Source organism: Anas platyrhynchos, chromosome 2, assembly GCF_047663525.1.
Source record: "Anas platyrhynchos isolate ZD024472 breed Pekin duck chromosome 2, IASCAAS_PekinDuck_T2T, whole genome shotgun sequence".
Taxonomy (NCBI): Eukaryota; Metazoa; Chordata; class Aves; order Anseriformes; family Anatidae; genus Anas; species Anas platyrhynchos.
This window is the reverse complement of record NC_092588.1, coordinates 106,299,258-106,327,024: the sequence shown is the minus strand read 5'-3', so window position 1 is coordinate 106,327,024 and position 27,767 is coordinate 106,299,258. Positions and strand designations below refer to the sequence as shown.

Here is a 27,767-nt window from a genome sequence, read left to right as displayed (position 1 = left end):
GGCTAGGTTTAACAGCTTCCACAGCTATTAAGTACAGTAATTTCTGCTTCCTTTTTTTTCTTGGAAGAATATTCTTTTGTTTCCAGCCTCAGTTAATTATTATATACACTGTTAATTAGCAACTATTTCTCAATACTCATAGGGTTATGGAGTCCCTATGACTGGAAAATACTCTACACCCTTCGAGATGAGAACAGCATATAAAGGCAGCAACTTGCAAGACCGCTCTAGCTTCAAGCAAAGCTTTCCTCATTGCTCTCCTCTCCTTTGACTTGAATACTGTCATCCTTCTACCAAAGCTTTATAAACTTCATTACCATGAATGAAGGAAGACCAGAGAAATTAGAGAGTAGCAGAGGATATAACTTAAGGAGCTGTTACTAGGATTATTTTTTTTTATTGTTCCTGGTGTTATTTTTCCTTCTTTAAGCCAGCAAGCTGTTTTCTCCAAGATTTTTTTTGTTAGCTTAAGAATATGTATTATATTGCAGCAACTTCTTTGCTGTAAGTCAGCTGAGAAGTCTACCAGTAAGAAGGTCAAGGGAAAGCTGAATGCTGATGCAGAGTGCCAACAGACTTCATCCTCGTTCCATGGGATGTTTGTAGCTATGGCAGTTCAAGTCTACGCTTCCATATGCTTAAAATACCAGATTTAGAAGCCAATTTCAGCTGACCTAGCAGATATCAGCAGTACAGTTAGAGCCAGCAGCCTGCAGGAAGGAGCAGACAGGTGCTCCACAGCAAGGCCTGTAGGTGTCTCCCATACACACTTCCAATCTAAGCAAGCACATGAAGGGCTTGGCTTGTCACTTACCTAAGTGACCAGGAAAACAAGTGAAAACGAGATTTCGCTTGTGTCCTAACACCCATATAAAAATAAAGGCAGATGAAATACCCTTACTACCTTGTTAAGTTTCACAAGCCAGAAGAGAACGTGCTGCACACAGGTACAAGTAAATCCCTTGCTGGCAGGTTTGCAGAAACAAATTTTTATTTACACAGGCAAGTCTATCTTTAGACCCCATTTAACTCTTTACATTTCTAGAATATTTACATGAAGAAGAGAGTGATGAACAAAAAGATTACAGAAACTGTCAAAAGCATAGCAAAAAAAAAAACAACCTATCATTGTGCTTTAAAACTTATGAGCTAGAATAACATAGAAGAAATGTAGTTTTAGCACCTTGGTCATAACGGTCATGCTACATAAGACACTTAAATAGCAGAGGGGATTTCAGAAGTGACCGTATCCAGAGGTTGCCAGTGACAATTCATGAGTGAATCGTAGAGTTCTTCGCTTGTCTCCATAAACTGTCTGTTCATTTCATCAACATCCAAGTAGAGCTGTGGATCTGAAAATAAAAGCCTGGTAAGTACAAATATCGGATCTGAGGCATGCACACAAAAAACACTCATGTGAAATGGCTGATAAGATGTATTTTAAGCTATATGTAATAAGCTATTAGACCTACTTATTTTAGTGAGATATTTAGTCCTCTAAAATGTTAAACCTCACAACTCCAACTTTTGGGAATCCTATGGGCTAGGACTGCATTATCTTTATCTTGAAAGACGAATAAAGATGACGTTTAAGGATAATCGGCCATGAGACCTTCCCAAGAGCCATTTAATTCACTTCTACTCTAATAGATGTTACACAAGATAGTTTCTCAACGCTGACACAAAATGCCTCCACGTGAAAAACTCTGCAAACCTTCCAGGACACAATTACGTTTTGTACCAAATTTGTAAGAGCAAGCCGAATCCTCCTTTTGGAATCTGCAACATAAGCTTTTACCTCGGGGTGGAGAACAAAGCTTTTGCGTATTATTGAGTTTCTAATATAGAATCTGCTTAGTGGAATCAATATGAAGAGCAAAAATGTACTCAAAAATGTACTTACTTAGTACTTTGTGTCTACTCTGTTGCAAATTTTGCTGGAATCAGGAGTTGAAGTCTTTGCTGGTTTAGAATACCGGACCCGACGCATTGAATGAAGGTTTAACCTTGGTTTCACAAGTCTCTTTACAGGTGGATGCGGGGACTCATTCTGGGAGTCCAGCTTTGAAAGGGAAACAGCAATCAATTTATCCTGACGTCTACCCAAAATAATTCCAATGTTTATTGATGAAAACAAATTACAGAACTATAAAGCTCCCATCGGTCTTGGCACTCTGTGAATACAATTTGAGAATTCCAAAAAGCATTCAACCTATAGAGGGAAATCACCAGAAAACCAGTAACAAAATCCATAAAGCTATATTTAAGTAGCCAAAGTCTGACTGAATTCCATTTCAAAATGTGGCAGTTAGCTTTGCAGACAAAATAATTCAGGCTACCATAATTAAAATAACTTGGGTTCCTATATGTTCCTATCTTTTCCTGTGCCCACACTGATTTTTTTTTTAACAGCTTAATTCATTAATTTAACATTCAAAGCGTTAAGCAACTAATTATACAGGCTTCTGGGCTTCACATTCCCTACATTTTCCCCCTTCAAAGTCACACAAACAATAGAACACATTCAAAATAAAGTTGTCAATCTTACAATAATCTCATTCATTAAACTATGATCCAATGCTTTAGATGTGCATTTAGATGCACATCAAGTAGTGGGTTTGACTTCATTTTTCAACACATTTTCACAGACCAGAGTTACTTTTTAACACAGACCACCGCATGTTCTGCAGAACTGACTTAACTGAACTGTCAAACAGAAAACAAATCCTGAAGCCTAAAAGATTTACCAATGGCTCCACCTGCAGTCTTAAGGATCAGAAGATACAGTCTTAGCAAGTATGCTATTGTTCAAATCAATACCAACAGAAAATGGTTTACATTGCAGCTTTAGTTTCACAGTATCTCCCAACTCTTAGTAACAGAATTCACACCACCTATGAAGTGTACAAAAATATATCTTTCTAAAAATTATTACATTCATTTTGAAACCTTGAATAAAATACGTTTTATGGAAGCTCACAAATCTCCTTCGAGTGAACGATGGTTCACTGCTGGTTTAAAGGTAAAAAAGAAAAATATTAATTCCCCCAGTTAGGCATTTAATACACCAAGAGCTATTCTGCCTGGTACAGTTCCTTGAAATAAGAAAAATACCACTTCACTGCGACCCGCTGCAGAAGTTTAGCCTGAGTGCACAAGTGTTCTGTCAACCCCACGTTCACTTCAGCAGGAAAACACACAATCATCTCCTTCGCAAATAATTGCTTCTCATCAAGGGCTACCCTTCTCCTGCCAAGCATTATGAATTCCAGTATTATGAAGAGACAATCTATCTCCTCCTACCCAGTGACAGCTGCGTGCAACATTCATTTAGTGGCTGACAACTTCAGGCTTTCTGTTGCAAATCTGGCAGATCTTTCTTAATGCCTTATCACAGGTGTATTTCTATAATAGAACTGAGAGTTCACACCAGATTTGTTTTTAGTTATTTGGATAATATTTATGATAGACTTCACTTCTCTATGCCTTTGTCATTTGGCATATGGTGAAAAGATGGCACAGGAAAGCTGACATGTTTGCAAACTCTCAAGTGATTGTAAACTTAATTATACATCCAATCAAGGAATTAGCACAGAAACTTCTTCAGACATTGTCCCTTTTCTCATTAGAACAGAAGATGAAGAGTGTGCACATCCTGTTCTTTCCTTCAGTCACCTCATCTTAAAGCGGTCCTTTCAGGGTTTTGCAATTTAATAAACCCAATGACACCCCTAATTAAAGTCACCAAAAAAAGATGACCGGTTTTCATTTTTTAAACAAAATGAAAGGAAATCATGCTTTACCACAGCACTATCACCAATTCTGTGCTACCTCCAAATAGGAATTCAGGAGCATAAGATTTATAGTGTCAGAAATTAACAATTTTCCTTGGTTTTACCTTGAATGGTGGTAAAAAGCAGGAAAATAGTTTGCTGTGCCTAAATGAACACCCAAGTCCGTACAAAGTCTATATGACCAGTCAAGCAGTATTTTTCTGTTTGTGATCATTTCTTCAAGAGAAAAAATTTCCTCAACAGGAATTTAATATGCAGCTTCACCCCAAACTGGGGGACAAGATAAAACTACTTCGTGTGTTCTAGAGTCGTTGCTCTCAACTTACAAAGATAACAAATCTTAACGTGAGTAATCTTTACAGCCCTTCATCTCTTGTAGATAGATGCCAATATTAACTTGATTAGATGCGCATGTTGTCATTGAGGTTTGAGAAAATTTTTCTAATAGTGATAAAGCATTAGAAAAGTTATCTACCTCATCTTAAGACATTATTGGTTCTTACCTTTCTTCGTTTGGGCTGAAGGTCAGGAATATTCAGTTCATCTATGTCTGGAGGCTAAGGGAAAAAATAAAGCCTAAATGTTAGAGGGCTTTTTTTTTTTTCCCTGAGAGAGAGGGTTCCCTGCAAAAAAAACATGGGGGTTCATGGTCAACTTACAGAACTCAGCGGCAAAAGAGGTGGCATTTTTTCATCATCCTGTTGAAAAAATAGTGCAATAAGTTAAACTTGACACAACATAAGGAAGAACAGTTTTATCTTTCTCCTTTGATGGCACATTTACTAAGTTTTAGAACCACGTGAAGCAAAAACGGATTAAAAGAAGTGCTATTTACCATCAAAGGGCTTGACAGCTTCTCCAGTGCCTCCAAGATGCACCGTGCTGCGGTACTTAAGGTAGCGTGGGACTGCACTTTTTCTTGCCTAACTCTCCTTCTCATTTGTACCTGGAAAATTAGCATTTTAAGTGTTACAATGGTCAATTCCGAGTTAAGGAGGCATGTATTTTATGTTCCAAGGCTACACTGATGATATAACCAATATATTCTGATGACAGAGAAAAATGCAGTCACTGGGAGTTCAAGCCGTAAAGAAGAGTACATGCCGAGTACAACGAAGTTTACCTTGGGCCTCAGTGCATCTTGCTCGTGCTTGTTGCGCGAGTAATAAAAGAAATCCATACTTGTAAAAGGTCAAGACGGATGATGCTAGGACTGCTAAGGCCTCCAAAGCAGTAATCAGGGAAACAGAACTCAAGAAAAGGCTTGTGGTACAGAAAGTGCTTTCGCTAACAACACACACCTCAGAGTTTCACGATGGTGTAGGTGTACCATCTTAAAATCAGTGTATACAATCATAACCAGGAACTAGTTTTACTTCTCTCTTGCTTCCTCCCTTCCCCCAAGATTAAAGTTGGCTGCAAATCTTTGTTTTAAAAGATAAAGATCCGATTTCAACTGTAACAGATCTAAATATTACACTGAAAAAGTGAACTGTTTATTTGCACCACCCAACTTCAAATATCATGCAAAAACTTCCCTTGGTGTGACTTTTTTCTTCCCATGTTAAACCCCTCTGTGTTTATCACACGATATTAAGACAGGAAGCAGACCATGCAGCATATAAAAACACAAGTGAGACTCACAGAACGGTTACGGTTGGAAGTGACCTCTGGAGATCACCTGCTCTACCCCCTGCTCAAGCGGGGCCACCCCAAGCAGGTTGCCCAGGACCATGTCAAGTCAGCTCTTGAAGATCTCCAAAGAGGGAGACTCCACAGCCTCTCTGGGCAACCTGTGCCAGGGCTCCATCACCCGCACAGCAGAAAAGCATTTCCTGATGTTCAGACAGAACCTCATTTTGTTTGTGCCTGTTGCCTCCTGACCTGGCACTGGGCACCGCTGAAAACAGAATGGCTCTCTTTGCTCTTTGCACCATCCCTTCAGGTATTTACGTACATCAATAAGATCCCCCCCCCCCGAACCTACTCTCCTCCATGCTGAACAGCCCCAGCAGTCTCGGCCTCTCCTCAGAGGAGAGGTGCTCCCAGACCCTTGATCGTCTTGGTGGCCCTTCGCTGGACTCTCTAGTACATCGCTGTAATCCACAGCAAGCAGCAATAAGCAAGCTTCTCTCTCCTTTAAAAGCCTAGTATTTTGGTTCCTCTTGTTACCATAATCCACTACTATTGTTAGAAAACAAAAATAGCTGACCAAAGAGGGTTCCCAGCTTTGAACCACAAGTTTTCAAGGTTTCCCCTAAGTGAGCTACTGCCCTTGTTCCATTGCAGAGCTGGACTGTCAGAACAGATCCAGCAAACCCATGTTTTCATTTCCTTAAAATTCCTTTTGATTTATTGATAAAAGTCAAATTGATTTAAATGCATTCCTACCAAACCTGATTTGACTTTCCTTTTCGATTCAGCTCTAGCTAATCAGAGTTGTCAGCAGTTTTTATTTGCTATTTCCAAGAACTCTTGGGGGCAAATACCTCTCTTCAAGAACTATATGAATCATTCAAAATAGAAAGCACGTTACTGCTTATCTTGGGACTGCATTTAGGCCTGCATGCCTCTACGTAACAGAAGAGCAAAGGATCAGCAAAGTTAATTTTAGATATTTTTAAAGAGCGCAGTTTTATACAACAGATCCATAGCATGAGTGCAGGCATGCTTGCAAAAAAAGATCCACACATAAACATTGGCCAGGTTTGACTACTGTAGCTTTTGCTACTATAAACACAACTTTTCAAAGTTATGCTGCCATTGTTTTTATTTACATTAAAATAACACCATGCAATGTAGTCAGAGGCAGACAATGGCACTCAAATGGAACTTCTTGAAAGAAGTAACAACAGAGGAAACCCCAACTACCAACAACTAGCCTAAACTGTCATTCTTGCTCTTTCTGGCAAGTATTACCTGTGGTAAAAACTGCTAAAAAAAGAACTTAACCCGAAATCAATCTCTTCTATTTTTGTAGACCAAGAGGGCAGAAGAGCAACTGGTACCACATACTCAGCTCCCTGCTCAAAGCTCCTTTGGCAGTGCTGCTTTTTTATTTCCATCACTATTTCCCATTACCCTACTTTTCTCATACCCGATAAGGTTCTATCATCAACGGCTTTGATTTTCCAGCTGCACCACCATAGGCCGTCTTTCCAGGGTAAAATGGAGAATACCCAGGCTGGTTTTTCTTACAGTCAGATGTGCTTCCGCGTGCCTACAGAAACACAGTACGTTAAGTGGACAGAAAACCAGCTACACATTCAAAGTGATTGAAAGAAAGACTGTGCAGTACTTACAGGAAACATTCCTCCAAAAGCAGATAAACTGAATGCAGGTTTCTTAGAGCTAGCTGCAGAATGCTGCGAGAGGGAATGAGTTCTATCAGCTTCTGTGGTCCAGAGCAGTGATGAAGAAGTATTTTTTAAAACTCCAACATCTGCCAAAGTGACATATATGTTAAATGTAAACGTCTCTAGTACATACAGAACTTTAACAGTAAAGACCACACTAATTCAAGTTCTTCAACACGGAAAAATAAACGTGGCTTCAGCTTCTTTAAACAGCTTCGTGTACAGACTGAAAATCAAGTAACAGCTACAAACTTGAAAACTGTTCACTGAGCTGCAAGTAGTTTTCAGCAATCTTAACAAGTTAATACTGTGCTTCCAGTGCAGAAGATTTTTTTTTCCTTTTGTGCTAAAAGCAAAGAGAACTGCATAAACATCAGTGCATTTGTACAGACAAAGCTTTTTTCTATGTTGGTGAAAGGCTGGAGGCCAGCACAGATCATAATTGCACAGGTTTTACACCTGGAAGATTCCTAGAAGGCTGCTCTAAGAGTTAACGATCTTCTTCCCACATATGTTTTACGACGACACACCAGAAAGTTGTAGTGCACTCAGGTTACACTGCTAAAGCCCAGCAACTCTACTCTCAACCATACACAAGTTCTCTGAAAAACCTGCTGAGGACACTTCAGTCCCTGTCTATCTGGGGGACTAGAAAAAGCTGCAAACCTGCTGTTTGCCCTTTCAATGAGAAGACCTAGGTACCAATCTACATCGACACAATGCTTATTTCTTATTTTAAAATGGTGTGCCTTCCTTAAGGAATTTGGCAAAAGACATGAAAGTATTGACAGCTGAAGCCTTCTACCAAGAAAGGTCAAAAAAACAGCCCGCAACGTGTTATGTCAGAGTACTTTCCTTATCTTCTCCTGCTAAAACACAGGAAAACATCTTGTGATTCTATTTGTCACCTACACTTACTCACATTTAACCAGATGTCTTGTCTGTTAGATATTCTGAGTCACTCTTCCTTCTAGACAATCAGCCTAGTTGTCAAGCTACAGCAAGTCAGCCTGATTTCCTACCATCCCAGTTCAAAATTTACATATAACCTAGCTGAAAGTGTGTATTTCAGCATCGACTCTTTGTAACAGCAGGGTATCACAAACCTATTCCAAAGCAGGCTTCTATTCAAAAGGTGATAGGATTATACGCTTCTAAAACACTAAAACAAATTTAATTCTTGCATCCAAAGCTGACATTCTCCTATTTTGTTTACTAAGGTGATGTGCAATATTAAAGAACGCAAAGTACTTCACCTTAAAAAAAAGTCAACTAAACAGAGAACAGAAAAATCACCTTTGTCAGATGCTCTAGAGGAGAAGCCACCGGTTCTTGACATGTTGTCATTGTCTTGTTGAGAGGTAGAATCTTTGATTTCTTTTATGAAAGAGAGTCCAGGACTGCCAATGCCAAATATTGAAGATGTCGTGGGCTGAGAAGGTGGGACAGAAGAATCCGACATGGTATAATTCAAATGGCTCCGATGAAGAGCGGGCCTTGTTAAGGCAACTGGGTAGTTCAGTGCTGAGCTACTTGTGGATGGTTCTAGACAAGAACAGGGAGATAATTAGCTTTGCTATAGACAAGCTCACAGAAGCCAAAACCTGTTTCCTATCAACAGCCATGCTATTGCCAAGTTCTAAGCGCAAAAATAGAGAAGCCAAATTTAACTTCTTCCTCACTCAGATACGGTTTCATCTAACTGTCTGGCTACAACAACAACACTGCTTGCAATACTGAGTATTAATGTTGCATTCAGAAGAAGTTAACTGTGAGGTTTCACAACACCAGATTCCGACCCCGTGTTCAAATGCTCTAACACTGACTTGGCCTTTCACCAAGTCAAACACAAATACTCCTCCTCGCATGTACAGCTTGCAAGAAGCTTTACAAAATTTGAGATTACATGCTAAGGCACAGATAACACTGCAGCTTATATAATGGTGGAACAAAGGTCATTAATCTAAACACACAGCATGAAAATGAACACTTGCAGTACTTTTTTTCCCAAGTTCTACCAGATCAGCTCATCTTAGAGGCAAAACACTACCTCCTACCCGTTAACTACTGGGATTTTGACCCAAGGGAAAAGTACGTTGACCCAAGTAACCAGATGAGCATTTTTCCCTCTTGAAGCAAAGGGTCTGCAAACAATGCCAGTGGCCTGATAAAAGCCTACAGTCTCCCCCGGGAATCTGGGCAATTAAAATGACTTTGCGCCACTATCCTCTTGATGCTCGCACTCAAGCTTAAACTAGTTAGTTCAATCTTCATAACCACTGCAGTACCACTAATTAGTTCTCCAAACCATGAGCAGATTTTTAGAACAGTACCGTTTGAGATACACAAAGTTATTCGGGCTGAAGGCCACCTAAGCAAGGAATATAGGCTCCAGCACATTGATACCTCAGAGCTGAAGAAACACATTTGTTTAAAAATGAAGTAATAATTTTTAAAAAATATCTTATTCTTAAGCAGAGCAAGTAACACCCACAGACAGCTACATAAGCTACAAAAGGTTCTAGGATGTCCACCTGCTCCTGATCTCCTGGAGTTAGTAAGCTTGCAGTGCAGCTGTTCTTACTGAAAGCTCCTTTCACACAGTTACATAGAAAAGCCAACATGTGTTCCTCAGTCATGAAGACCTTCTCTATTCTTTTCTCCAAACTTATTCCCAAGCTACAGCTACACAGAAAGCAATCAATCTCCTTGTTTACAATTAGATGAGATTGGAGGCAAAGCTATTTCCGCATTATTTTTTGATTCTGCCAACAACAGAAGCAACTGACTTTCCAGTTTACCTAGGGTTATCTACGCACACTCAGACAAAACTTCTTTACTTATTAAAAGCTGAGGTCCCCAAAACAGCTAATTTAAGAGAAACTCCAGTAAGAGTATGTGCGGATTTATACAATAAGACTACAGTAACAGTGAGAGGCATCGGATATAAGACAAATTCATCTTTCATGCAGTAAAGGGGTTACAAACCTCGTTGCCAACGCTCCCAATACCTTTTCAAAGACACCCCTTCCCCCTGCGTAGACCTTAAGGTTATTGAATATTTTAAGGGTAATAATGTCATAAACCACATCCATGCACAAGTTCCCTAGTTCTCCATTAAGTTAACAAGGAACTTGACTAAATTGATCAAAGCCCAAAACAAAACCAAACAAAAAAAGTCAGGACTCGAGATGGAATTTTCCTGTGCCACTCTAGCATCTATTATTTTGTTTTGAAGACTGCAAAGCAAATTCATTTTTAATTGCCTTACGCAATTAGATTTTCATTCCGTTTCTTGTAAAATATGGAAAATGCAACCTAGCACACTTGCAAATGAGTTCTTTCCAGCATTTAGCACCTGGCTAATAGAGTACGTAAAGTTGACTGATGCCTTCCAAGAGCATAAGAGGTATGCTTCGTAATTGTGCGGACAGTTTAAAGCTAAGACAGTTTCACAAACAGTTGTTTCGACTTTCTTGTTTGTTTTTTCATTCTGTCAAAACCCTCCTTCCAATTTCCTTTTGATATTCGGATTCAAAACTAGAAATCTGTGAACAAACACAGGTGGCCAGAATTCCGAATGATTTTTCACGTACCTTGTCTATTAAGTGTCGCTCGTTCAGGCATGTATCTCCCATCATTTAGGGTACCTCCATCTGCGTAATTATGATGCTGGTTTACTGGAGTCGCCGCCTGGTTTGCAGATTTATTTGCAGCTGCACACTCATTCTCACGCTTATTGAAATACTTCTGCAGCCACGCCGGTACAATACTTTTCACCATTTCTGTCACTCTGCTAATTATTCCCTGCTTGAAAGAAAAAACACTCGTTTAATTACAGAAACACAGTCAACGGCATATGCTGGGATACAACTTTCCACGGACCCTGAAGACAGATATTATATAGCACATACTCAGAAGACGACGACAAGGTTGATCCTTAGCATAGGACCGCTATACTTCTGGTACACCTCAAATTCAGCTGACATTGATTTACGACTACTTACCGGTTTCTGCACTTCCAAGTGACCTTGGCAAAGTTCAAAATTTTGAAACTTCTGCCAAAATTCACCTGCAGGTTGTCAATTCGCAAGGGCATCAGGAAACTCTGTGCCTAAATACCTCCTGACCTACAGACTTGTTCCAGGACTCTTCCTCTTCGCGCTCTCACGTGAAAACCAACTAAACCTGCCTACAGCCACACGACGGGCTGCTCGCCTCCCTGGTGCGAGCAAACACGAAAGCTAACTCAGCAACCCCAACGCAATGACAAGTGGCAGGAGGTGATCAAGTTGAGCAAAAATCTGTTCATCAGTTGCTAACGCACGGGTCTGGCTGGGTCTGCACCAACAGCCCTGCTCGCCTGCTTCTCTGGTGTCAGGCAACACGATTGTCTAGTCTAAACCACTATTTGGGCGTCTGATAATGTAGTTTGAACATGCAGAAGTTACAGTCTAATCATTCTGAAACAAGAACTGTGCTGTATTAACTCTTAAAACAAATTAGCGTAGAAGCCAAAACAAAAGCCTGAATCATTTAGGTTTTCCATACATGATAACGCAAACTGCGGAAAATAAGACAACCAGACAGCCCTGAATCTGGGGTTAAGAGAGAGGCATGGGAAGAGGAAGAAAGGAAGACCGAAAACACAAAGCCTTTCTCCAGAAAGACATCTTAATTCACGGTTTGACATTTTTCCTAGTGATCTGTAATTTCATCGTGTACTTGCACGAAGACAGAATAAATACCCAAGGACAGTTAAAACCACGCAGGACACCACCAAATAAACACAGCCATCACGGTTAAGACCTTAAAACGCACACAGGTACAAAATGCTCTGGATGTTGCTATTCTTCTCCAAAAATCCTACGCCTCAGCTTCCCTACAAAAACCATTAAACGCACGTAATGCCATAGCTGACACACAGTCCGACACGCGGTACCAGCGGAGGCAGCCCCTTCCTCCTCCCCTGCCCCTCAGTTCCACGTTCCCCTTTTATTGGGGCCAATATTCCTCTCCGATGAATGGAAGCCTATCAGGAACTCACATGGGTCCAAGTTTGCAAAAACAGACATTAGAATAGGCCTGCAGGATTCTGTTGCTGTGCAAATCCTCCCCGTACAGAAAGCGGCCCGAGACTCAAGACGGAACAAGTCACAGGCACTCAGAAGAGCAAACACCCCGTCACCTTGAATAACCTAAATGAGTAACTACAGAGCCTAGCTAGACGAATAATTAACCAAGATGACATTTTACCATCCAAACCTAAAGCCAGACTGCTTTGACCCTTTCTTGCATATGGCAGCCTGGCTGCTGCTCCCCGCATCAGTGGCGTTTGAAGAAAGAACTGAACCCCGAATAATTTCTCCAGCCCTTTCAGAAGCCACAAGTGGGAAGTACTGACAGCCTGCTCCATCCGACCCGTGCATGGCGTAAGACAAGAAGCTTTGTCAATGCCAAAGCAAGGAAAAGTAAAATATGCTGAAACATACCTCCAATTTCCTGCTGCACAGCAAAAAGGTTGATTAAATGACCGCAAAAGAACAAGGCAGGCGCTGTGAATGAGCCAGAGCCTGCCATCTAACATCGATATTGCCAAAAAAAGAAACAAACGCTCCCCCCAGAAGTAAAACACACCCTGCACACGTGCCCACTCACGACAAGGTTCAAGAAATTGAGGACTTCCCAATGGTGTCTCCCACCTGCCCGTCACAGCTACAGACCCAGAAATAAAGCACCACATCCCAGGTTCCCTACTGCCATCATTAATCCCTCTAGGGTTTAACACCCAACAGGCTGCTGCACAAGCCCCCTGCTTTCAGAGGAGGGAGCTGCTCTGGGGGCTCCCCATTGCCACAGGACAGGCAGTTTCACCCCAGCCGCATGGAGCAGCGCTTCAGCCGGTGACTGTGCTCCCGTCCTTCAGCAGACTCAGCATTAGCCCACTGATTTCAGCAGCCTGAGAGCTGCCGTCAGTCTCAACAGTTGCCTGCTCGTCTGAAACGCACTCGCACGCTATTCTCGTCCTAAAATAGCAGCAGGAAAGGAGAACAACACAGCACACCAAAAAATACCCCCTGAAAAGGCCCAATAGCTTACTAATAGGGATTTACAGCAGCTCCTCAAATGCTGCGCATCCCAAGAGCCCGCAGCCCTGCTACATACCTCTCTGGCAAGGTCTACACACACCAAGCAACAGTAGCTACAGTTACCAGAGGCAAGCTGCCTTCAGAGGCATCCCGAAACAAAAGATACAGAGGGGGAAATACCAGTAAACAACCAGGTGTCCTAGTTTACTACTTTGAAACACCATTTCTTTAAACGGTTTATATAAAGGGAAAAAATAATGTTACAGTTTAACTTCCGAACTTAAAAGCGGGCTATTTCTTGGCAAAAAATACTTAAGGAATAGGACAGTTCTCCCAGCTTGCCAGGGGTCTCTCACACAGCAATGGGGGCAAAAGTATTGGCAGGAAGACTTGGCAACGATGCCTTACTGGAAACCGTCTATTTTTGTAACAGAGCTGATGTCAGTATGAGAGACTTAAGTAAATCCCACTCTCTGACAAAGGACGGACTAAAACAATTATCCAGAAAGGCAACACACTAACACAAATTCTTCAGAGATGCAAAAAGCACAACCCGATAAAAGAGCTAATTCATTAGATGCACACCTCTATCAGCATCAACTTTTTACCTCCAGCTGAACTCTGATTCTTGTATTTTCATTTTCTCCTCCAATTTCAGGAGTCTCAGGTCTTAAAGCATACGAATCAGTAAATCCTCAAAAAGAAAGCCTGCACCTGAGGGTGAAGTTCAGCGAGCGGCAGCAGATCGGAGGAAGCGCTTCCCACCACCAAAAAGGGCTTCCAGGCTCTCTCCATCCCCCACGGTTACCTTGTGCCAGCTCTGGCGCACAGCAGGCTGCCCTCCCTGCTGGCTGCATTCGTTAAGCTGGCAAAACGCACGGGTTTCCCTGCTGGACTAATGAATTCAGCTGGCGTGGTGCAACGCAAACGGCCCAGGAGGGAGAGCAAGATCAAGCAGCCAGCACACGAGAAGGAAGAAACGAGACCTCTCCCTCCTTTTGATTGAGTGTGCGCACACCATGCGGGTTGTATCAAACCGACCCAGACAAACATTCACCTGTGGGCTGTGATGTATTTTGGGGGCAGCCCCGGGGCCAGCTCACCGTGTGCTTACACAGGCGCTGGTGCCAACCCCGACGTGATCCCCTCTCTTGTGCAGCAGCGCGGGCTCAGGCTGCCTGCGGACTAACCAAGCTCTTGCTGTCTAGGGAGTGCGTTCGGTTTGGATGCAGGACAGCAGAGTTTTTCAGTTAGAAGAAAAAGACAATAAAGCTTACGACTTAATATGAACAGTATGTTACAGGAATGTCATTAATTACGCGACAGTGGAAAAACCAACCACTTCATTGAAAGCAACTGGACTAGTTCAAATTTATTTCTAAAAATCGTGAAGAAGGGATTATGCTTCCCCATGCCAAAGCGAGCCTCCTTTTCCTTACCGTAGCTAGCTTGAGAAGGAACCTCCCAGGGAAATTCTGCTGCTGCTTTACATTTCAGCGCTGCTTGATGATTTCTCCCATGAAGACACAGCCCACTGTTACCATTTCCACCCGAGTGCAAAAGGCCAGTAGATGCTCTGACAGCTAAATCAGTGTCTAACTCGCTAGGTTAAATCCTTGTGGCGCTGAACGGCCTTATCTCAAGCTTGGTCCACACCTTCAGCCGACAACATTTCAAGAGAGGGTGCAAAGCACAAGACACCTTCCTTCTTGGTAAAAAGCACTACTTTAGGCTGTCGCTAATCCTCAGCAGAGATCAGTGGTGGTGCTGTAGATCTGAGCGCACGTTTTGTGCTACACTTTGAGATAGACACCTATCAGCACCAAAACCAAACGTTGAAGACCCAGGAGCAGTCTTAGGCGAGTGTGTTCTTAAACCCAAGAAGGGACGCATAAGTACGGTTACTATTCTTTACTGAAAGACTGCTTCACATATGCAGCGTGTCTGCAGCTAAGTCTCAAAGCCAGTCTATAGAACCGCACTAACAAAATGCAGTTCAGATTTGGTTTTCCCTTACCACACGGTCTAAACCAATTATTCTGACTCAACAAGCACAACGACAACTACAACAATACCTGGTATGAGGATAACAGACTCTGGCATAACCCAGGAGACAAGAAGTTTAAAGTTTTCAGAATTAAGATGATCAAGAAATACACTGCCCATAGCACCAGATGGTCTTTACAGGGCCATTAGCAGTTACCAGATTTAGCAAGATGGATGGTAACATACTTTTATATTTAGGATTTAAGTCGACAACGTGATGCCTAAACTGCCTATCTTATTTCCAGGTATTCTCCATTAAGTAAAACACAATTCATTGCAGCAGTTCACCACCAACCAACGTATTTGCCAAAAGAAACAGCAAACTCCCTATTCCCCCCACTTATTCTAAGTCAATCTGTGCATACGAAGGCACACCACATGCTACAGATCCGCTACCTCCAACAACACGCTTGACTCCCAGCAATGAATTAAACAATATTTTCAGTGCCACTTTGCCTAAAAGCACTCGCAAGCTACAGCTCGCAGGCGGGAGGACACGTTCTGCAGGTCAAACACAAGCAGGGGCAGGCCAAGTCCCACAACAGCTTCTAAAAGATGGTTAAATGCCACTCGAGGGCAGCTCACTGCTTGATGCTCATCGTCCCCGTGCCCAACGCTTTCTAGTGCAGAAGAGACGTTACAGGTAACCTGAAACACATCTCACAAACTGAAGTACTTCCTGACACAAAATGTAAGTCCTGGCACTTCGCAGTAGCACTCCAGAGTAAATCACCATTTTGTAACACGAGAAATGGAATTACATTTTTTAAATAACCCTGGTGGATATAAAAGATGTCAGAGTACTCTTACGCTCCTTCTGAACGACCTTTCCTATCCATGCTGATCTACAAACAGAGCTGACAACAGCTTATGCGGGTTTGCAAAACGCTATTATGTCAAGCCTGTCGTACATTCAGTACTTTTTCTTATAAACTATCTCAAACATGCAAGCTAAAACCAAGTAACCAAAGAGTCACCTTCAGCTATTTTCTACGCTCCCATTAGGTTTCAGCAAAACTAAACCTTTCCTACTTTCAAAGCATCACACACAGACGTTGCCTAGCGTGTAACTTACACCACACAATGCAACCGCATCAGCAGACCCTGCAATTAACTAGGGCACGAGAGTTTCTTTAAAGCGTGTTACATTTGCCCCTGCTGCATGCACTCCCTAACAAGATGGAAGAGAAGCTAAAATGCTGAGTCTCAGACACAGCTGCGTTAGCTGCAGCAGCAGCTAGGGTTACATTTGTTGACATTCAGGGCTAACCTTCTGAAGCTGCAAAGGTGATGCAGGCTCACCTCAGCTGCAGGGCCGTAACCTCCAGTCACCGGAGGCAGCAACATCCTTCCGGCCACGTGCTTTCACCACAGCTCAGCTGACAGAACCCAGAGCAACTCACAAACGTAAGCCATGGCTCGAAATACTTTTCTCTTGTGGGTAACCAAGAATTGCTGTTGCACAGAGATTTTTTTTAGGGACCCTAGGCTATGACATCTGCAAATCTCTATATAATCCACAGCTTTGTAAGGTAAGTTTAATAACAAATACTAAACAATTGCAGAGTTGGAATTATCATGCATCTGGCACAGTTGAACAGCTTGCATCTTTGGCTGGTCTTGGAGATCACCAGACCTGCACCTCTAATAGAGGAAGGAGCCCTGAGACCCAATTGCTTCAGGAAAAGTTTGATTCAAAACACAGCTATAGCTTAACAGCAAAGTCAGCGAGCTTTCGGGACACACTCGCACAACCCCTTCCAACAGCAGAGCTGTGCAGACAGTCATAAACAACCTTGGCAAGGACAATGAACATTTTCTGCTGGCACAGGTATTTGCAAAGCCAGCACATGTGGTAAAACCATAGCTGTAGGACCTTAGTGCATGCTGCTCGTACACGAGCAGGCACTTTTTTTGCAGCAAAGGTAAAGCTTATTATGAATTTATGCTTACTTTAAAAAACAGCTGGCGATCGCAACCAAGCCAAACACACACAATGACACGGTAAGTAAATGCAAAGCGCAGTTATAAGTTACAGAATCTCAAAGGAAACTGCCCCCCAGAACGTCAGTGTTACTGCCCTAACAAAACCACTTTAGTGCTGTGCTAATTCCTAGACAGTGAGCAGAATAAATACTTAAAATCTCTGCTTGTCAAAAGAGGGGAAGGTATCTGGAACCTTGCCCACAACAACACAGAAAAGCAAATAGACTTGAGAGGCTCTTTTAATTAATAAGTATTTTTGTAAAGCAACCTAGAATACCACAACGACAAACACTGTATCAGCAAGTTGCAAAACGACTTACGCTTCAGGCAAAGTCAAACACGCCAGTTCATACTCACCTTGGCTCAATTTTAAGATGACCCAACCGACTTGGCTTGAAAGGGTTCAGAGAGTACTCACCCAGTCCCTAACAGAGCTGAAGGAGTACTAGCCTTCCTCCAGACGTGGTGACAAACAGCTGTGAAGAACGCTAGCTTCAAGTGGCTAGCAAAATTACTATCTCTTTGGCTTATAGAAGTGTATTTAAATCCTACCTTCACTAAAAAGGTAGGTAAGACCTGGAGGGCCTAGGCATAAGGAGAAAGCAGGTCAAGGCTTTTAAGAAGCACTGTAAAAAAAATACAGAATGTAGTAGCACAAAGGAACTGTGCAAGGGAAAATAATAAACGTGCCCAAATGTAGGGCCGTTGGTCATGAAACTGAAGAGCTGAATTATTTAACAGATAAAAAGTAATAAAAGTTTTGCCTAATTGCTAAAAAAAATCTTAATTAGAAAAATATTACAGACACTAATTCTTGAGCTTCAGACACGTATTTTATGCTACAAAAAGCACAGAGGAGTTTTTGTTATGTTCTCTTAGCAGCATGTACCACGAGAGGTACATTGGGGAACATCTCCCGGCTTCTATCGTGACTGCATAAATACGACTACCCAACGTTTCCTAGTTGTACGATAGCTACACAATAAATATTGGATTGACGAAACAGAACATCAAAAAGATGGCAAAAAAAATCTGCAGTTTTGCAGTTCAACGAGAGTAAAATGCAAAATTGTACCACATTAACAAAAGAGACGACTTGCTAAAAAGTGGTCTGGAAATAGCAAGCTCAGAGAAAAGTCTCTTAGCTGGGATCTCGAGGGCAACCTTGCCATTTACAAAAACTAAAAAACTGTTTTTCGGCAAGCAAAAAGAGATGTTGCACTCTCTCCTCGCAGTCTTCTGAATCAGCAGCTCAGCTCCTCCACAGCAGGGGAGCAAGAACCAGCGCTAATTACCGGCTGGAGGAATAAATAACGCAGAGGAAGTGATGTGCCGCCAGCAGATGAAGGCAACGTGCGGTGTCCCAGCTCACACAGGCATTTATTTCATCCGCTTTAAAATCTTCTGTCCTGAGACAACGCTCACTGCTATTGTTTTTCCCCAACACTGTCACGACAGCAACAAAAATAGGAATAAAACGGTATAGCAGTCACATTCTGCAGTTTGTGGTACCGCTGACAGGACTGCCAGCCTAAATGGGAGAAAACCGTCAGTATCCCAGTTTAGAAAGTTCTTCCCCACCAGGATACGTTTTTTGCTTTGGGTGGCAGTAAAAAGCCAAGCTGTATCTTTCAACACCTGTTCTGCCAATACAATTTGATATTGCTGCGACAGAGACAAAACCTCTGCAGTCAGTTACCAGCCCCTTCATTTAAAAGAATCTTTACACACAGTTTAAGCAACTCTTAACAGCTACAAATACTTAGCTCCAAGTGCTAACTTACTCCTACACCAGAAGGAGCAGGGAGATGCATATAAATATTAACACAATCACCTCAGCAGATTTCAAGATGTAATTCTGTCGATAAGAATTAAACCCATAAAGTCACACTTGCATAGCTAGCTCCCTATGGATGTTGTTTAATACATTTCAGAGTTTTATAAATTACTATTTCCCTGCTTCAGGTTAACATGAACTAATTTACATTACTCAATAGGATATTCTAGGAACTCTTCAGCATGAGTTTCAAGATTTCCTCCCAAAATAAACCCGGCAGCTTGCAAGACTCCTTCTGCCCACTGCCTGCAGTCACTGCACGCCAAGAAAATCCCAGGCATAAATCAAACAATCATTTACAACTGGCCCACCTTCAAGACAGAAGCAGGTGAGAATGTAATGACTTAGGCATTGCTGCATAGAGTTTAAATTCCTCATCCTGCAACTGCTCTGCAGTCTCACATGGCTCTGTAAAACTCGCCCATCAGACAGAGGTGCTATCTGATCGGGACATTCAACGAGTGGCTTGCTGGTAACACCAGGAGCATAAGACCAATTAAAAGCATGTAGCAACTTATGCTGGTTTCTTCAAGGAAAATGTTTGGATTGTTCTCTTGTATACCAGCGGAGCACATCTACGTTACGAGTGTGCACTGGCATACGCACGTGTAAGAAAAATAAAAAAGCCAGCAGAAGCTTCAATCTACAAATCTGACAGCCAATATGAAAAAGCTCTGATGTGAAGCTTAACACGAACGGTTGAAGAAACATTTCAGGTAGAACTAATTATTGATTTCTCATGCCTGAATCTGCCTGCACGAGTTTAAAAGCCCGAGAGAGTCAAACTTCTCTGACATTTTCATTTGAATGATTAATAATCAAATAAAAAAAATAACCCCCAAAGTTAAGCTAGCCTCTTCTCCTCCTGTAGGGAAGCTGCTTAATAAGTGAACAATGCGAACAGTCATCCCAATCATGCATCCACACGAGTAACGCCTACCTAAATGGCTGGGGCAACCCAGCACTTCGGAGCACTTCTGGCCACATCCTGCAGATGAAAGCCCGGCGTTGGACACAGCAGCTCCCTCGCCCTCACGTGCTCGGCTCTCAGGGCACAGCTGCAATTTTAACCCAGGTGCCCAGGCTCCTTACACCATACAGAAGCAGCATGGATATTTCAGCATGAAATGGCTGAGGAAATGGGTAGCACGCCAAGCCCAGCATTATCTCAAGTCAGTGCAATCAGCACAGAGCCATTAAGAAAGCTGTCCACAGGAAGGACTCCTAAATTCTACTCCCAGACTGCCTAACCCAGAAATGCAGAAAGCTTTTTGTTTCTGAGGATTCCCAGCCCAGAAACCTTCGGGGTGGGTGAGCCTATACTACCTGTACCTAGCAGCGCTGTTACTTGTTGTCAGTTTAATAACACAGCTGCTGATGGTGCCCTTTTTATAAGGCAGGATGGTAGCCCTGAAGGGAAAATACCACAGCTTAGTTCCTTCACTGGTGGGGCAATCTGTATCCATATCTCCATCTCCTAGGACACTACACAAGCTGCAAGTCACGAGTGCTCTCTTCCAGACAGCGTCTGTTCACCCCTCCTATTTCACCCGGTTTAAAAAAAGGCACTCGATTTAAAAACAAACAAACAAAACCATAACGAAGCGGGGCTCTAAAGTTTAGTCATCAGGCATACGGGCAGAAAAGGGCAGGAAATGAGAGGCTTTGGATGCTTGCTGTAAGCAACATCTAACATTAAACGAGCACAAAGTTCTGAAACCAAAGGCCAGAACCTGCACGTCTCCTTTCTTGGAGGGCAACATTTTCTTATCCATCCTCTTTCTGGCTCAGTGAATCATGCGTTCTTTTTCTGGATAGTAACACGGCCTCAACCAGGAGAACTGAAGATAACACACAGCTTGACGACTGGGATACTTGCCTGGGACGTGGAAGATGTAGGTTGATCGCTCCAGGCAAAACAGGAAGCTGAAGTAGGGTCTACCACATTCTGAACAAACGCTTTAACTCATAGTTTTTAAAAAGCAGCAGCACCTCCTCTTGCAAGAGCCTCCTAAAGCTGTTGCTGTATTTTGGAGGAGACTGACTCTGCAGCTCACATCGGGTACGATCAGAGAATTCCCACCCGACCAAAACCCCAGGACCTACAGTTAAATAATATTCAGCAAGCTGACAATCATGAGCTAGGCATCCTGCTGATCATCCCTCCTGCAGTTAGGGGGGAAAAAAAAAAAGAGAGGGGGTAAAAGGCTGGGTAAAGCGATAAGGGGGATAGTGAGGGGCCGAGGGGGTAACTAGGGGGGTAACTAGGCAGTTGCAGGGGGTTGCTGGGGGGGGTAACTAAGGGCAGTAACTAAGTGGTTGAGGGGGTAACTAGGGGGGTACGGGGGTGGCTGGAGCGTGATTAAGGGAATAAAGGGGGAAAGTAAGGCGCTGAAGGGGTAACTAAGGGGGTAAGGAGGTGGCTAGAGCCATTGAGCCTGCTCTGAAACCCCCAGGAAAACATCCTGCAAAACTAAAGAGGTATTATTATAATGTACTATGATGCAATAAAACTGACACACTTAGCTACTGACTTCAGCAATCTCAGTCACAGCAATTAATTTAAGAGTCACTTACCTTTTCTTGTACACATCTGGATAAATAGTGTAATCCTCTTTCCCTTCTCATTTTGCCGCCTCCACTACTCATTCCTGAGGACAGACCATTGGATGCGGCAGTACCGAAGTTGTAGCTGGTCACATTTCTCGTAGTTTCACATTTCACACCGCTCACATTTCTGTAGCTGGTCACACAACAGTACAGAAGTTGGGAGGAAAAAAAAAGAGAAAAAAAAATTAATCAGACCATTTTTTTCAAGACATTATAGCTGTTATTAGTCCTAGAATTGAAACCTGCTAACCAGAAAAAAATAAAGCTGTCTCACAAGTTGCTAAATGCTGGTAAATACTTGATGTTCTAAATCGGAAAATCTTTATTAACAGCAGCAATGAAAAGGACATACATAAGCGCACCATTCATATGGGAACAATGACTAAGCCAGAAGACCTGAAATAGAAGAGCTGATTTAGATTGCTATTTTCCAACGCTTCCTTTAAACAGGACTGGTTCTCTGATTCTGCGATGAACATGCATCTTTGCAAGGATATAAAAGAACAACTCACGAAAATATAGAAAGAGTGCTCATATGCATACACACACGGGCCACGCTGCCAACAGCTATGATAGAACAGAGAGGCCGCAGACTTGTGTGGCAAGGTAATACAGCATAAGCTTCAGAAGCAGCTCTGGCTTTCATGTGGCCATCAGCAGCAACAGCAGAGGTGTTTGGGTGTGCCAACATTCCAGTCTTTTCAGACATGAATAGAGATCCCTTTTGTAAGGCACACAAAGGCATTTTTCTGTTACTTAGAAAAGCCTAGACCAAAACCAGAAAGATTTCCTCATCTCAGTGGAAACAGGGAAAAAAATATCCCAAACCAGAAGTGAAATAGGGAATAGCACTAATAAAAGCACTATGGCAAGAAAATTAAGTCTGCCTGGAAAAACTGTGACATCAAAGCTTATCTTGCAGCCAATCAGGAAGTACAAAAGTGCATTAGATCACACTGGAAGACACCAGCTCAAACTTCCAGAAGACTGAGGAGGAGAACTGGTCTAAACTTGTCAAATACTTGACAACAGCCTGCTTAGCACTCTGACTGCATAGAGGAAGACAGATCCCTAAGGCATATGCTCAGACTTTTCTCTAATCCAAACTGTCAATCAATTAGAACACTGAAAAAAAGTCTTACATCAGAATAGGTCTTTATTCGGACAAGTATCGTTTGCCCATAATAGCCCATATTCCTCTTTCTGTTAACACCTGTCAGCTTCAAGGGGGCAAAGACAGTTGTCAGCCTTCAAGCAAGTCTGATCTACAATTGGACTCAGGCTTAACAAAAAAATTTATATATATATATATGTATACACACACACACACATATATAGCATTGGTGGGCCAGAGATTTACTGAATATTCCAACTCAGCTGTCCAAAGGGACTCTTGCCAGCAGATCATTGTGGTGTTCCTGCTCCAGAACATGGCACCCAACAGAGACCAGCACCACAAAAAACACTACCACCACTACCTACTCTACAAACAAAAGGTAGGGCACTGCAATGGACTGTGTCAACAAAATCAAAAGCAGTATGAGTTTTCTGGATCTCCTTCCTACATGGAGAAGTAGAAAGGAGTGCTAACAAAGATAATTCAGAACAGTTTGAAAAAAACATAATTAAAACCCAGCAGCTGTTTGCACCTGTACCAGAACCTTAAAGCCAGTCGCTTCCACCCCTAAAAAGGCGGTGGTTGTGAAGTCGAACTTTTAGATGCCAAGACAAAAACGTTGAGTTCTTTCTGCAAGCCAAAGAATGCCCACGGTCACATAAGAATTGCTTGGCAGATGAGCAGAGTCAGCAAAATTCCCTGCTACTGTTCTTGGAAAAGAGCAACCCCCTAAAAAGGTAGGGTGCAAAAGGTCCTAACTCAAGCGTTATTACCCCAAACACCATTTGCCCAGAAGGGAAAGCCATCAATATTATCTGGAGGATAACTCATCCTAACCCTAACCAACTAACTCATTAATTAACATCCTAAACCAAGAAAGCAGTATAACACAAAGCAGTCTCCTCAAGAAGAAGTTCAGTTAATTCTTCTGGATTTAGTTTTTTTATTTTAGAGATGAGTTAGCATTTGGCCTCAAATGATTCTAAACAACACAGGGTCTTCATGTGAACTCAGAGCAAACAATTAACTTCATCATGAAAGGAGCATTAAAAATAAATAAATACTAATAAATCTTCTTCCAGGTTTTTGCTTAAAAAATAAAGAAAAAAAAACTGTGACTCACTTCGCCTACTTTACCTTCTAAAGAATACTTCAGAAAGAATCATTCCATGAGGACAGAGCTTTCAAACTCCCAGCAATTAACTAGCTAAAACTAATAGCTTTTCCCCTAGGGAACATTAAGAGGGACAAGTTGTTTTGTTATAAATAAACTGACATACAAACTATGAAATAGCTGTCACAGCAAAATTTGTAACACTAAAGATTTAGTTAAACTACAAAACGATCCCTATTTCCTAGAGAAGGAAAAAATTAGGCCTCCAAAAGCACAGAGCCTTTCCGTGGATACAGCATTATAGCCTGCCTTGTTTCCCATCTTCACATCCTACTCAGAAGATAAACTTGGCATAAAAAGTGGTGTATCAGTCATGTATCAGTCATTTTATTATTGTTCATCTTCATTCTTTTCATAAAAGCAACAATTTTCTCAAAGTTACACTGGTCTTCAAACACAATCTGGACTTCGCTGTTCCCTCAAAATACAAAGTTTTCCTTGCATTTCCCATTCCTTTTACTGACAACTGTCACCACCTTTCCAAAAAGGCAAGCATGCAGACTGTACTGAAAAGGAGATTTCTTTCTTCCTTCAAGTAAGTTTTAAATGAATAAATGTCATACCTTCCACATTGTTCTGCTTGCTGTCTCACAGGCGAAGCCTTCTCTCTCATCCACTGCAAGTTAAATTTATTTCAAGATTTAGCTGAATAGATACAGAATACACAAAGTACCCAAAACCACTTATGTGTTGGTGTTGGTTTTTTAAAATTTATTTATTTTTAATTTTATAGCACTGAATACGCCTCACCTACTTAACCTTGTTCCCTAATTCAGCATTGTGGATGCAGTTCAGTTAAACTTTGGGGCTAAAGTGAGCATCACTGCTTCACTCCGCACTGAGGACAAACTGATAGAACACTAAATCAAATTTGTCAAATTCTCTACCAAAGAAAGTAATTATTTTAAACAACATGACAAAAATTGTGTACATGTGGGGCCGAGTTTACCAGCCCCGTAAAAGGGACATACTTTTCTGTTTTCTGTCATTTATTATCAACAAGCAAGCAAAAAAAAAAAAAAAAAAAAAAAAAAAAGTAAATTAGATATCCCAGGAACTTCAAAGCTGTTAACTACACTGTCTAGTGCCCAGGCACCTTCAGAGCTTAGCGATAAGAGACGGAGGGTTTGGTGGGCTGTAATTCTGATCACAAGCACACAAAACAGATCTATTTCAGTACTTCTACAAACTGACTTATTGACAAAAGTTGTAGGGGGAAGGATGAGAAAAACAGCCGGTAGGGATCAGAATCAGAGGTATAACCTCATGTTAAAATCGCCTCCATCGCTTTCGTGTCTCCCCAACTGCGTCACAGAGAGACAATTCACATTAAAGCACAGAGCCTTCTGCAGAGCGGGCATCACATTGAAAACAAACTGAAATCAATTGACAAATGCTCTAAGCAAGCTATTTACCCAAAGTTCATCCTGTTATGTTACGGGCATTTGCACGGTTCATATGGCTACAAAGTTATCAGCTATAATAAATAATATTAATAAATATAATATTATAATAAATAACATAATAAACGCACACGTATAGCGTCTATCAGTTTGCCTATTTATCAAATCATTACAATTTTTTCCCCGATAAGTTGCTGTTAATTTGATCTGCGTTGGATGTGCAGCATCCGTTCTCTGTGCAGAATCCCCCAGATATCCCCAAGCACCTCTTTGCTCTGGCACACTGCTTCAATAAACCTACTGGAAAACACCCAGAGATAACAGGCAATAGCAAAGTTGGAAAACCATCTCCGCTGATTATTAATTCACCTGTAAGGTTTATCAGTTACCTACGCAGCGTCGGCACACGCGAGATACGACACTTTCAACATTAACGTGTTGCTGAAGCCCGAGGTTTCAATGTTTGCTCTGTAAGCGTGGGGAATGTTTTATTGCCCTTCCAGGCCAGCTTTAGATGGACTAGACTGATTGTCAATATACGGTGTAAGGGACTTGGCACTTCTGCGAGTGATAAAAACCTAACTGAGCAGCTATCCACGCATAGTGCTCCCTCGGCTTTGCATATGATACTCAGTTACGTTGCTGATTTCATAGCGGAGAGGTTTTGGCTGAACGAACACGTGCAGAGGGCGTCTGCAGAGCACCTCTCTGGGCGCCTGACATTTCTTCGCAATGAGCTGCTGGCAGGGATCTCAGCGTGTCCCCCCTCCAGCACGGGGATTTTCACACCCTGAATTTACAGAATTTGCATTCACCGTCAACCTACCGGACCCTCCCGCACGAAGGAGAAGTAAAGCCTGGCAGGTAACGTGCAGAGAATTTACGAGGGGGCGAGGCGGGGTGCAGGGAGTGGGGAAAGCCCTGGAGGTCCTGAGGGCAGTGGGCTGGGGATGAAAGGGAGGGTGAGGAGGGGGGTAAAAGGCTGGGTAAAGCGATAAGGGGGATAGTGAGGGGCCGAGGGGGTAACTAGGGGGGTAACTAGGCAGTTGCGGGGGGTTGCTGGGGGGGGTAACTGAGGGCAGTAACTAAGTGGTTGAGGGGGTAACTAGGGGGGTACGGGGGTGGCTGGAGCGTGATTAAGGGAATAAAGGGGGAAAGTAAGGCGCTGAAGGGGTAACTAAGGGGGTAAGGAGGTGGCTAGGGGGTGATTAAGGGGATCTGTAAGGGGCCGAGGGGATAACTGAGGGGGTAACTAGGCAGTTGAAGGAGTAACTAAGGGGATAAGGAGGTGGGTAGGGGGTGATTAAGGGAATGAAGAGGAAGTTGTGGGGGTCGGTAAGGGGCTGAAGGGGTAACTAAAGGGAGTTATTAAGGGGTTGAGGGGGTAACTAGGGGGGTAACTGGACAGTTGAGGGGGTAACTAGGGGGGGTAACTAAGGGCAGTAACTAAGTGGCTGAGGGGGTAGCTAGGGGGGTACAGGGGTGGCTAAAGAGTGATTAAGGAAATAAAGGGGGAAAGTAAGGCGCTAAGGAGGTAGGCAGGGGGTGATTAAGGGGATCAGTAAGGGGCCGAGGGGATAACTGAGGGGGTAACTAGGCAGTTGAGGGAGTAGCTAAGGGGATAAGGAGGTGGGTAGGGGGTGATTAAGGGAATAAAGAGGAAGTTGAGGGGGTCAGGAAGGGGCTGAAGGCGTAACTAAGGGGGGTTAGTAAAGGGTTGGGGGGGTAACTGGGGGGGTAACTGGACAGTTGAGGGGGTAATTAAGGGGATAAGGAGGTGGGTACAGGGCAATTAAAGGGATAAAGGGGCGGGTGAGGGGGTCAGGAAGGGGCTGAGCGATAAGTACACGGGCAACCGAGGCGCTGTGGGGCAGGGCCCGCTGCGTGGGGGCCGCTCCTCACCTGCCTAAACCGGGGGTAGGGGGCCCTCGCGGCGCCCCAACGGTGGCGCCGCCTCTTCATCTTGCTGCCAGCCGCAGCAACTTCTCCTCCTCCTCCTCCTCCTCCTCCTCCTCCTCCTCCTCCAAGCGCTCCGGCTCCGGCTCCGGCTCCGGCTCCGGCTCCCGCTCCGGCGCGGCCGCACCGCCACCGCCGCCGCCTCCGCCGCACCCGCCGCCGGCCGAGCCCTCCGCGGCCGTTCCGCCGCCGGCCGTTGGGCCGCCCGAGGCCATGCCGCCGCGCCCCTCGCTCTGTGCCGTCACACGCCCCCCGCCCGGTCCCGGTCCCGGTCCCGTCCCGTCCCTCGCCCTCCCCGCTCCGCCGCTCGCCTCACGCGGCCAATTGGGGCAGGCGATGGCGGCTCCCGTCAGCGCGGTGCGCGCCGCGCCTCACCCGCCCGCGACGGCCCCGGCCCCG

The 27,767-nt window shown here is 43.2% G+C and overlaps 2 protein-coding genes across 6 annotated transcripts in view; one reads left to right on the top strand and one right to left on the bottom strand.

Moving 5' to 3' along the window:
• Positions 1 to 15,115, top strand: part of LOC140001660 (uncharacterized) — a 24,774-nt gene extending 9,659 nt beyond the window's left edge. The window contains exon 3 of the mRNA XM_072034037.1: positions 13,898 to 15,115. Coding sequence (XP_071890138.1) covers positions 13,898 to 13,930 — 33 coding nt within the window. The 3' untranslated portion in view covers positions 13,931 to 15,115. The remainder of the gene's footprint in view (positions 1 to 13,897) is intronic.
• LOC140001658 (nuclear pore complex protein Nup153-like) lies at positions 974 to 27,767 on the bottom strand. Of its 5 annotated transcripts, none has more exons than XM_072034029.1 (12): positions 27,315 to 27,767; positions 24,573 to 24,625; positions 21,686 to 21,851; positions 10,747 to 10,960; positions 8,447 to 8,695; positions 7,097 to 7,236; positions 6,892 to 7,014; positions 4,630 to 4,740; positions 4,454 to 4,492; positions 4,298 to 4,351; positions 1,904 to 2,062; positions 974 to 1,352 (listed from the first exon to the last, which is right to left on the bottom strand). In XM_072034029.1, exons 1-11 carry the CDS (start codon positions 27,372 to 27,374, stop codon positions 1,904 to 1,906), a joined length of 1,368 nt encoding a protein of 455 aa, XP_071890130.1. In that variant the 5' UTR covers positions 27,375 to 27,767; the 3' UTR covers positions 974 to 1,352. The 5 variants fall into 5 exon arrangements, with proteins under 5 accessions (XP_071890130.1, XP_071890131.1, XP_071890132.1 ...); XM_072034030.1 differs by having other exon boundaries at positions 10,747 to 10,957; XM_072034031.1 differs by lacking the exon at positions 4,454 to 4,492.

Coding starts and splice junctions, on each gene's coding strand:
- LOC140001658 (XM_072034029.1), bottom strand. CDS start 27,374: ATGAAGAGGCGGCGCCACCGTTGGGGCGCCGCGAGGGCCCCCTACCCC. Junction 7,015..7,096: donor CTTTTGGAGGAATGTTTCCT/GTAAGTACTGCA, acceptor GTGTTTCTGTAG/GCACGCGGAAGCACATCTGA. Junction 4,493..4,629: donor AGCTGTCAAGCCCTTTGATG/GTAAATAGCACT, acceptor TTTTTTCAACAG/GATGATGAAAAAATGCCACC.